Source organism: Bidens hawaiensis, unplaced genomic scaffold (genome assembly GCF_021521415.1).
Source record: "Bidens hawaiensis isolate Kalapana, Puna unplaced genomic scaffold, B.hawaiensis_p1.1 tig00014741_1, whole genome shotgun sequence".
In the NCBI taxonomy this organism is placed as follows: domain Eukaryota; kingdom Viridiplantae; phylum Streptophyta; class Magnoliopsida; order Asterales; family Asteraceae; genus Bidens; species Bidens hawaiensis.
Window position 1 is genome coordinate 354,898 of NW_027492298.1, and position 12,140 is coordinate 367,037.

Sequence of the window (12,140 nt, forward strand, 5' to 3'; positions counted from 1 at the left end):
ATACATGAAGAAGAAGGAAAGAAAAACAAAATGCAGCTTGTGATGATCGTCTTCTCGAAGGTACGCGTGTCTGTGGTATGAAGGGTGGGACGGTGACGTTATTCTTAACCATAACTCATTGGCGTTGACGAAAAGGGAAAAATGATTATTGAGATTCGTTTTAAATCGGTGAAAATCGAATGCAAAACATGATTCTTTTGCAACTCGAGTTAAAAATTTTTTATGATAAACAAAAGTCCTTAGTAAGCAGTAAAATTTGTAAAAATATATGAAAATTTTAATGTAAAAAATAAAGGTTTCTTTTGGCGGTGTTGTATGAAAACTTTATATATAATCGCCATATAAAATGACTTGTTTTGATAGAAATGTTTAGTGATAATATAATAGCCTCATGGGCTTAGGACTTGTTTGAAGCAAAATATTTTACTTTATCTAAAAATCTCATTTAACCTCGGAAAAATAATAGTAATAGTAGTAATAATAATGATGATGATAATAATAGTAATGATGATCATAATAATAACATTTAAAAAAAGCAATGATAATAAAAATAGTAATAATAAACTATTTGATTTGACTTAAAGTTCTTTTGAAGAAAATCACTTGATTAAATACTTATTTGTTAGGTATTTTAAAATAATCTAGGATTCGAAATTTTAAGTGTAAGGTGTTTATTTAAAAAATTGAACGCGGAAAAGTATACATCGATTGAAAAAATAAAAAATAAAAGAATAAATGTTTGACGAGTATGAAGGGACTAAGTATTGGCGTAAGGCTACAACTAACCTCCAAGTGGTCTAAAAATGTGGTTTAAGTATTTCATGGCGGAAAGAAGTTAGGCCTTCCTAAGCATAGCAGGTGTGCTTGGGTCACTACAATTGTAGCATGCTCGTAAAGTGATCATATGGTAAAACATAGGGTGTGGTAAATGGTTGAGTAATGGGTCGTGGGAAGCATTTTGATATCGTCAGGTGATTGAGTGATGACGCATACACAAGCTATACAATGGTGGTGTTCCCATTTAGGGCTTTTTGGTTAGGTTGGCTTTGGGTATTTTGGGTTTGTGTTGGGTTTTAGATTGGTTAGGGCCAATTGTTTGAAAATTGGGGTTGTTACTTTGCGGGTTGAGTTTCGAGGGAGACTGATGCAGCGTGGTAATGCGATAGTGAAGATCGGTTCACGTTGATTCAGTGAATACCCGTGATGATCTACCAAAAACCCTAAATCCCACCAAATGGTTAGGGAAAATGAAGAGAAAATGATTATTATTAAAACTGAAGTCTGCCTTTTGCAATTACATAAGAAACATAAAAATAAAGGTTCAAATACGAAATGGGCCCTAAAAAGGCCATGGGCCAAACCGCCATAGGCATACTGCTGAAGAAACGTAAAAAGGCCCATAACTTTATTTAGGAGGCGTTTTTGGGCTTCAGACAAGGGCCAAACCGTCATAGGCATTTGCCACAATGTGCTCCTCATCTCAATCTTCGATATGACTGGTAATAGGCATGAAACGGAGCTTCGTGGGCCAAGTTATGCCCGTTTTCGTGGGCCACCTTTGGAGGCACGATCATGGGCCTCCAAATATAGCATGGCCTGTTCTTAAATACTTGGGCCTCCATCATCCCCTTCTGGATAAACAAAATTCGACTTCGAATTTGCAGTGACCTCATCATCTGACGAATCCCCATGAAATGGCAATAAGTGCTTGATATTGAAAACATCCGAACAACGAATATGACTTGGTAACTTCAGACGGTAAGCATTCAAATTTATTTTCTGTACAATCTCCACTGGCCCGATTTTCTTGGCTGACAACTTATTATACTCCCCAACCGAAAAACGATCCTTAGTTAAAACAGCCCACACAAAGTAACCCACTTCAAAATCAACTTGCCTACGCTTTCGGTCGACAGCTTGCTTGTACTTTGAATTAGCATTGGCCAAGTTTTCCTGCACAGCTGCATGAACTTCATATAACCCTGTTACAAAATCTTGCACCTTCTTGGGAACAGAATCCGGAATAGAAAGTGACATCAACTCAAGAGGACCCCGGGGCTTAGAAGAATAGACCACCTCACACTGGCTAAAACCAATACTCCGATTAACCGCGTGATTATGAGCAAACTCCGCCTGAAATAACTTTTGATCCCAAGACTTCACATGATCACCCACAAGACATCGTAAAATATTACCTCTCTGAGTCCGAGGTAACCCCAACACAAAATCCATACTAATATCAGTCCAAGGCTGTAAAGGGACTGGCAAAGGCATATAAAAACCCGCGTTAGTGGCCACACCCTTTGAAACTTGGCAAATTCGATACCTTTTAACATAACGATCTACTTCTTTCCTCATTGTAGGCCAGAAGTAGGAACACTGCACCAAATGTAAAGTACGGTCACGACCAACATGACCCTCCCCATGTAACTCCTGAATAATTTTTAACCAAAGAATGGAGTCAGGAATACATAGCTGATTCACTTTGAACAAAAACCCGTCATGCAAAAGAAAGTCTGACTTCTAACCCGCTTGCACATCCTGCAATTAAACTGAAAAATACGGGTCGGTGGTTAACTACTCACGAATAACATCCAACCCCAGCACATTGACTCTCACAGAAACAAGCATATTGCCCCTCCGGCTCAAGGCATCAGCAACACAGTTTGAAACACCAGTTTTGTGTTTGACCACAAAAGTAAACTTTTCAATAAATGATAACCAACGACCGTGTTTATGAGATATCTAGTCTTGCGTGCAAATATGCCTTAGAGAATCATGATCAGTAAATAAAACAAACTCTTTATGAAACAAATAGTGATGCCAATGCTTTACAGCTTGGACCACAGCATAAAACTCCAGGTCATAACTACTATATCTCAACTTTGCCCCTGTTAACTTCTCACTAAAATAAGCAATTGGTCTATCCCCTTGACTGAGGACCCCGCCAATCCCAACCTTCGAGGCATCAGTATGAAGTTCAAAAACTTATGAAAAGTTAGGCAATACCAGAATTGGTGCCGTAGTGAGCTTTCCTTGATAACCTGAAAAGCTAACTCTGCTCCCTTTGTCAATACAAACGTCTTTCCCTTCATGCAATCTATCATATGAGCCATAATGGAACTGAAGTGTGGAATGAACCGCCTATAAAAAGAAGAAAGCCCATGAAAACTGCGGACTTCAGTAATGGTGGTAGGAGTTGGCCAGTTTTGAACAGCTGCAACTTTAGATTCATCCACCTGTATCCCATCACCTGAAATAACATACCCTAAGAACAAAACTTTAGGGGTCATGAACACACATTTTTTTGTTGCTGCATAGAAACTGTCTCTGCGAAGTAAGGCCAAAACCTTCTTTACATGCACGACGTGTCACTAAAAGAAGCACTATAAATAAGAATATCATCATAATATACCACCACAAACTTCCCAATAAAAGGCCTGAGCAACTGATTCATCACAGCATAAAAGTACTAGGCGCATTTGATAAACCAAAAGGCATCACTAACCACTCATACAACCCTTCATGAGTCTTGAAGGCTGTTTTCCACTCATCCCCAGGTCTAAGGCGAATCTGGTAATAACCACTCTTCAAATCCAACTTTTTTGAAAATAGTGGCCCCACTAATCTGGTCAAGCAAATCATCAAGTTAAGGAATAGGAAACCTGTATCTCACAGTAATCTTGTTGATGGCTCGACTATCGACACACATTCGCCAGGTACCATCCTTCTTTGGACTTAACAAAGCAGGAACAGCACATGGGTTCATACTTTCACGAACATGACCCTTAGAAATCAACTCCTCAACCTGTCTACGCAACTCTTCATGCTCTCTCGGGCTCATCCTGTAATGTGGCCTATTGGGCAATTGTGAACCAGGCTCCAAATCAATATGATGTTGGATGTCACACAAAGGTGGCAGCCCATCCAGCAAGTCATCAGGGAAAACATCAGAAAATTCCAAGTAAAGGAATCATAGCTTCAGGAATCTCAACTTCCTCGGGCATTGGTTTCCCTATCAAAACAAACACATTGTCTGCCTCCACCAACTCATCTTCAAACTGGCTAATGGTCAACAGGTTACCTGACTGCTTTGTGGCTAGCTACTTCGGCTTGCTAGGAACAAGCATTATCTTTACCCCACCAAACATGAAGCTATAAGAATTGGACCGTCCGTCATTTCTATACTTTGATCGTACTCCCAAGGTCTACCCAACAACAAGTGACACGCATCCATAGGAACCACATCACACACAACATCATCTTTATATGTGGTCCCGATAGAAAAAGAAACAAGGGCCTTTTTTGAGACCGTTACCTCTCCCCCCTTTTAAGCCATTGAAGCTTATAAGGCTTGTGGTGACTTTCCGTCTTCAAGGACAACTTTTGGACTGCCTCTTCGAAAATCAGATTGTCACAACTTCCAGAATCAATAACAAACGTGCAAACCTTCCCCAGTATGGTACATGTGGAGTGGAAGATGTTAAGCTTAAGCCATCCGTCTCCATCAGCCTTTGGTGTATAACAAGAACGCCTAACCACAAAGTTCACCCCCACATCACTGGTCACAAACTCCTCCTCATACTCAGGTTCTTCATCATACTCTAGGACCTTTTCATATTCTTCATATTGTTCATCATCAGATTCAACAAACAAATGCCTCTTACCCGCCTGTTTACAGTCAACTTGCCGATGACCTGTCTAACCACATTTAAAACATTTCACCCTGCTACTACTAGCCCCCTTAGAAGTCGACCCAGTGTTGTTGGCCCCCGACCTCTGCTGACTTGGCACGACACGAGGTCCTCCACTACCCGACCCCGAATTTCCTCCAGAAGGGGCTAGTGAATATGAACGCCCAACCGACGATTTTATTTTTCAAAAGCCAACGCCCTTTGGTATGCCTCGGCAACCGTTAATGGATTAAAAAGATTTACAAAGTCCATGATCTGAACCCTTAAACCCCTAATATACCGAGCGACGAGTTGTTCATCGGTTTCTTGAATATCATTACGAGCAACCAAATGATAAAACTCGGTCGTATATTCCTTAACCGATCCGGATCCCTGTTTCAGATTTTGCAAACGTTGATACATCAACCGTTGAAAGTTGTGAGGTAAAAAAGTATCCCGCAAACACTTTCTCATCTTGGCCCATGTCACGATCCGTGACTTCCCGAGTCTTTTTTGTTCCATCTTCAATTGTTGCCACCATGCTGACGCCCTCCCACGTAGCCTGGTAGCGATCAAAGAGACCCGCTTATTTTCAGGGACCTCTCGGAACTCAAACACCTCTTCTACAATAACCAGCCAATCAATGAACCCTTCCGGATCCAAACTAGTCCCATCAAATTCTAGGATATCAGTACGGATCCCAGCATCCCAACGACGGTTTCCATCTCCATGATCTTGTTTTGGTCCCCTCTCGTAACCTTCTTTGGAAGACGAACCGTCATTACCAAAAAACGGATTATCAAACTCCCTGTTTTCTGGGGTCGGCCTTCTACGATTCATCAAGTCAGCCATTCGATCAGTGAGTTTATCAACCACTTGATCCAATCGTTACTCAACCTGCGCCATAAATCGTTGTTTCAACTCTCGTTCGTAAACCTCATCAAGCGGTCTCTGTTGTCTCCTTAGAGACATTTTTGAGCAAGGAATTCGGCTCTGATACCAACTGATGCAGCGTGGTAATACGATAGTGAAGATCGGTTCACGTTGATTCAGTGAATACCCGTGATGATCTACCAAAAACCCTAAATCCCACCCAAAGGTCAGGGAAAATGAAGAGAAAATGATTATTATTAAAATTGAAGTCTGCCTTTTGCAATTACATAAGAAACATATAAATAAAGGTTCAATTACGAAATGGGCCCTAAAAAGGCCTTGGGCCAAACACAAACCCAAAATAAAAAATGCAAAAACTGTTGAAAAAACGTAAAAAGGCCCATAAATTTATTTAGGAGGCGTTTTTGGGCTTCGTACAGGGGCCAAAACGCCGTAGGCATTTGCTACAATGTGTTCCTCGTCTTAAGCTTCGATTTGACTGGTAATGGGCTTGAAATGGAGCTTCGTGGGCCAAGTTATGCCCGTTTTCGTAGGCCAACTTTGGAGGCATGATCATGGGCCTCCATCATCCCCTCCTGGATAGACAAAATTCGACCTCGAATCTGCAGTGACCTCATCATCTGACGAATCCCCATGAAATGGCAACAAGTGCTTGACATTGAAAACATCCGAACAACGAATATGACTTGGTAACTTCAGACGGTAAGCATTCGAATTTATTTTCTGCACAATCTCCATTGGCCCGATTTTCTTGGCTGGCAACTTATTATACTCCCCAACCGAAAAATGATCCTTAGTTAAAACAACCCACACAAAGTAACCCACTTCAAAATCAACTTGCCTACGCTTTCGGTCGACAGCTTGCTTGTACTTTGAATTAGCATTGGCCAAGTTTTCCTGCACAGCTGCATGAACTTCATATAACCCTGTTACAAAATCTTGCACCTTCTTGGGAACAGAATCCGGAACAGAAAGTGACATCAACTCAAGAGGACCCCGGGGCTTAGAAGAATAGACCACCTCACACGGGCTAAAACCAATACTCCAATTAACCGCGTGATTATGAGCAAACTCCGTCTGACATAACTTTTGATCCCAAGACTTCATATGATCACCCACAAGACATCGTAAAAGATTACCCAATGACCTATTAACAACCTCCGTTTGCCCATCCTTTTGAGGATGGTAGGCGCTGCTGAAGCTAAGCTGAGTGTTCACCATTTTCCATAGGCTGCGCCAAAAATGACTTAAGAAACGAGTGTCCCGATCAGAATCAATAGAAGATGGTAAACCATGCAAACGATAAACATCCCGAAAGAATAACCGAGCCACATTAACTGCATATGTCGTCTTCTTGCAAGGAATGAAGTGCACCATCTTAGAGAAACAATCAAACACAACAAAGATCGAATCGTTACCCCTCTGAGTCCGAGGTAACCCCAACACAAAATCCATACTAATATCAGTCCAAGGCTGCAAAGGGACTGGCAAAGGCATATAAAGACCTGCATTAGTGGCCACACCCTTTGAAACTTGGCAAATTCTATACCTTTTAACATAACGATCTACTTCTTTCCTCATAGTAGGCCAAAAGTAGGAAGACTTCACCAAATGTAAAGTACGGTCACGACCAACATGACCCTCCCCATGTAACTCCTGAATAATTTTTAACCGTAGACTGGAGTCAGGAATACATAGCTGATTCACTTTGAACAAAAACCCGTCATGCAAAAGAAAGTCTGACTTCTAACCCCCTTGCACATCCTGCAACACAACTTAAAAATACGGGTCAGTGGTTAACTGCACACGAATAACATCCAACCCCAGCACATTGACTCTCACAAAAACAAGCAGATTTCCACTCCGGCTCAAGGCATCAGCAACACGGTTTGAAACACCAGTTTTGTGTTTGACCACAAAGTAAACTTTTCAAGAAATGATAACCAACGACCGTGTTTATGAGATCTTGTCTTGCGTGCGAATATGCCTTAGAGAATCATGATCGGTAAATAAAACAAACTCTTTATGAAACAAATAGTGACGCCAATGCTTTACAGCTTGGACCACTGCATAAAACTCCAGGTCATAAGTACTATATCTCAACATTGCCCCTGTTAACTTCTCACTAAAATAAGCAATTGGTCGACCCCCTTGACTGAGGACCCCACCAATCCCAACCTTCAAGGCATCAGTATGAAGGTCAAAAACTTGTGAAAAGTTAGGCAATACCAGAACTGGTGCAGTAGTGAGCTTTTCCTTGATAACCTGAAAAGCTAACTCTGCTCCCTCTGTCCATACAAACGTCTTTCCCTTCATGCAATCTGTCATAGGGGCCATAATGGAACTGAAGTGTGGAATGAACCGCCTATAAAAAGAAGCAAGCCCTTGAAAATAGCGGACTTCAGTAATGGTGGTAGGAGTTGGCCAGTTTTGAGCATCTACAACTTTAGATTCATCCACCTGTATCCCATCACCTAAAATAACATACCCTAAGAACAAATCTTTAGGTGTCATGAACACACATTTCTTTGTAGCTGCATAGAAACAGTCTCTGGGAAGTAAGGTTAAAACCTTCTTGACATGCACGACGTGCTCACTAAAAGAAGCACTATAAATAATAATCTCATCATAATACACCACCACAAACTTCCCAATAAAAGGCCTGAGCAACTGATTCATCACACGCATAAAAGTTCTAGGCGCGTTTGTTAAACCAAAAGGCATCACCAACCACACATACAACCCTTCACGAGTCTTGAGGGCTGTTTTCCACTCATCCCCAGGTCTAAGACGAATCTGGTAATAACCACTCTTCAAATCCAACTTTGTGATAATAGTGGCACCACTAATCTGGTCAAGCAAATCATCAAGTCGAGGAATAGGAAACCTGTATCTCAAAGTAATCTTGTTGATGGCTCGACTATCGACACACATCCGCCAGGTACCATCCTTCTTTGGACTTAACAAAGCAGGAACAGCACATGGGCTCATACTTTCACGAACATGAACCTTAGAAATCAATTCCTCAACCTGTCTACGCAACTCTTCTTGCTCTCTCGGGCTCATCCTTAAATGTGGCCTATTGGGCAATTGTGAACCATGCTCCAAATCAACATGATGGTTGATGTCACGCAAAGGTGGCAGCCCATCCGGCAAGTCATCAGGGAAAACATCATAAAATTCCTCAAGTAAAGAAATCATAACTTCAGGAATCTCAACTTCCTCGGGCATTGGTTTCCCTATCAAAACAAACACATTGTCTACCTCCACCAACTCATCTTCAAACTGGCTAACGGTCAATAGGTTACCCGACTGCTTTGTGGCTAGCTGCTTTGGCTTGCTAGGAACAAGCGTTATCTTTACCCCACCAAACATGAAGCTATACGAATGTGACCATCCGTCATGTTCTATACTTCGATTATACTCCCAAAGTCTACCCAATAACAAGTGACATGCATCCATAGGAACCACATCACACACAACATCATCTTTATATGTGATCCCGATAGAAAAAAGAAACAAGGACCTTTTTTGAGACCATTACCTCCCCCCCCCCCCCCCCCTTTTAACCATTGAAGCTTATAAGGCTTGTGGTGACTCTCCATCTTCAAGGCCAACTTTTGGACTGTCTCTTTAGAAATCATATTGTCACAACTTCCAGAATCAATAACAAACGTGCAAACCTTCCCCAGAATGGTACATGTGGAGTGGAAGATGTTATGCTTAAGCCATCCGTCTCCGTCAGCCTTTAGTGTATAGCAAGAACGCCTAACCACCAAGTTCACCCCCATATCACCGGTCACAAACTCCTCCTCATACTCGGGTTCTTCATCATACTCTGGGGCCTTTTCATATTCTTCATATTGTTCATCATCAGATTCAATAAACAAATTCCTCTTACCCGCCTGTTTACAGTCAACTTGCCGATGACCTGTCTCACCACATATAAAACACTTCACCCCGCTACTACTAGCCCCCTTAGAAGTCGACCCAGTGTTGTTGGCCCCCGACCTCTGCTGACTTGGCACGACATGAGGTCCTCCACTACCCGGCCCTGAATTTCTTCCAGAAGGTGCTGGTGAATACGAGCCGCCCACCCGACGGTTTTGTTTTTCAAAAGCCAACGCCCTTTGGTATGCCTCGGCGATCGTTAACAGATCAAAAGCATTTACAGAGTCCATGATCTGAACCCTTAAACCCTTTATATATCGAGCAACGAGTTGTTCATCGGTTTCTTGAATATCATTACGAGCAACCAAATGATAAAACTCGGTCGTATATTCTTCAATCGATCCGGATCCCTGTTTCAGATTCTGCAAACGTTGATACATCAATCGTTGAAAGTTGTGAGGTAAAAAAGCATCCCGCAAACACTTTCTCATCTTGGCCCATGTCACGATTCGTGACTTCCCGAGTCTATTTCGTGTCATCTTCAAATGTTTCCACCATGCTGACGCCCTCCCACGTAGCCTGGTAGCGATCAAACAGGCCCTCTTATTTTCAGGGACGTCTCGGAACTCAATCACCTCTTCTACAATAACCAGCCAATCAATGAACCCTTCCGGATCCAAACTAGTCCCATTAAATTCTGGGATATCAGTACGGATCCCAGCATCCCAACGAGGGTTTCCATCTCCACGATCTTGTCTTGGTCCCCTCTCGTAACCTTCTTCGGAAGACGAACCGTCATGTAACACCCCGTGACCGCAGCGGAAACGTAAAGGGATGCAACAGACACCTCTGATATCAACCACATTGTTTATAAAGAAAACTGAATGCATTAATATACTTCAAATTACATTATCTTGTATTTCATTACCGTCTAGGTGATACACACATCTTACAATACGATACATAATACTATTTATTATAATGTATCTTAACATCCAGCACGCAAATCTTACACACATCAAGCACTTAGCACGTAATCAATCACTTCATCTTAGTTGTACCTGAAAAGCATGTGAGAAAACGGGTCAACTACGAATATTTGGTGAGTTTCACAATTCGAGTAAACCATGATATATCAATATCTAAATATAATATTATCGATGTAATTATGCTGAGCCACAAGTGAAACCTCTGTTAACCCAGAACACTTCTAGAGACCTCTGGGGACACTGTTAACCCAGAACACTTCCAATAACCTCTAGGGACACTGTTAACCCAGAACACTTTCAATAACCTCTGGGGACACTGTTAACCCAGAACACTTCCAATGACATCTGAGGACACTGTTAACCCAGAACACTGTTGCGGGACCTTACAATGTTAACAACTCAGACAATTACCATCTTAGTACATTTCCGTACGATTCCCGTACAATAAACAATATATAAATACATTCATTTCCATGCGATCAGCATGTACTTAAACATTTTGATAGAAACATGCTTTCCGCCCCGGGAAAATATTTAAAACAGTTCAGTAAAAAGGGGCTCGTGAAACTCACCTTAGCACATGCAAGCAAGTAACAACAATCAATATCAGTTAACCCGTCCAATCTGTAATATGATCCCTACGATCATTACTATACACTCATTATTAATATAACTTTAATCGTATCAACCGGTACATCTGGGGACACTGTTAACCCAGTCCTGTACTCATTCCGGGGGCAATGTTAACCCAGAAACACTTTTCTGGACTCAGATTGTGATATCGTTTAGAGTTCCATGGTCACAATTGCTATTAGTCGTTTTTCTCGTTTTGCGTGCCTAGCACGATTATCCGTTTTTATGTTTCAAAAATGAGTTTGGTCACACTCGACCCGAAAATAGTGGTTGTCTGATAATTTAATTTAAAATGTGAAATTATAGCTCGGTTTAGACGTCCCGATTGGCCGCGGGACCCGTTTCCGTCTTTGGCGTACCGGAAACTATTAAAATAGGTTAAAATTACTCAAATCATCCGAATTATTTTCGAATGATTTATTTTTACTTGTTTAACTCATTTATATGAAAATAGTTCATTTTTAGGGTTTTTATACACCAGTCAGCTCGCTTAAGCGAACTTCACCGGTTTACGCGTTTTAACTTTAAAAGTTTGATAATTAGCACGATTAATTATCCGTTTACTCTCGGATCTTGAAATTTTGCAAAAATCACTTTTTAACAGTGGGGAATTTTATAAAAATATTTCCAGAATTAATTTCTATATTTAAAATTTATTTATCTATTTTTAAACACCATTTAAACACTAAATATGTCGTAAATACCAAACGATCTTAGAAAAATCCAAAATTTTTCCTGGATGTCCCTTGCCATCCAAATAGTCCCCTGTAATTTTTCCAGAACCAAAATCTTCTTTTACATGCCCTTTTTACTATAACCGAGCTAGAAATCCCTAGAACTCGTTTAACCGAAAAGCCTACTTAGACTTCTCCAACGGACCTCAAATTTTGTGTGTGACTTATACATGATATGAAAATCTTATCTGCAATTTTCCAGAATTTTTCATGATATTTAACTATTTTTCACCATTTTTGGCCAAAACCGAGCATTAAATTCACCAAATATTCATCCTTTATCCAAAAATTACCAAAACTTCACAGAACTCATACTTTCATGTGTT

General features: G+C 41.0%; 2 protein-coding genes across 2 annotated transcripts in view; both read right to left on the reverse strand.

Moving 5' to 3' along the window:
• Nucleotides 1–1,602: 1,602 nt before the first annotated feature.
• On the reverse strand, nt 1,603–5,525 carry LOC143547574 (uncharacterized). The gene is made up of 6 exons (XM_077038969.1): nt 4,905–5,525; nt 4,319–4,671; nt 3,724–3,857; nt 3,045–3,253; nt 2,836–2,958; nt 1,603–2,433 (listed from the first exon to the last, which is right to left on the reverse strand). The coding sequence occupies exons 1-6, from the start codon at nt 5,523–5,525 to the stop codon at nt 1,603–1,605; spliced, it is 2,271 nt and encodes a 756-aa protein (XP_076895084.1).
• Nucleotides 5,526–7,523: 1,998 nt separating this feature from the next.
• Nucleotides 7,524–12,140, reverse strand: part of LOC143547575 (uncharacterized) — a 48,773-nt gene continuing 44,156 nt past the window's right edge. The window contains exons 4-5 of the mRNA XM_077038970.1: nt 9,138–10,233; nt 7,524–8,946 (exon numbers count right to left, since the gene is read on the reverse strand). Of these exons, the coding sequence (XP_076895085.1) occupies nt 7,524–8,946; nt 9,138–10,233 (2,519 nt within the window). The remainder of the gene's footprint in view (nt 8,947–9,137; nt 10,234–12,140) is intronic.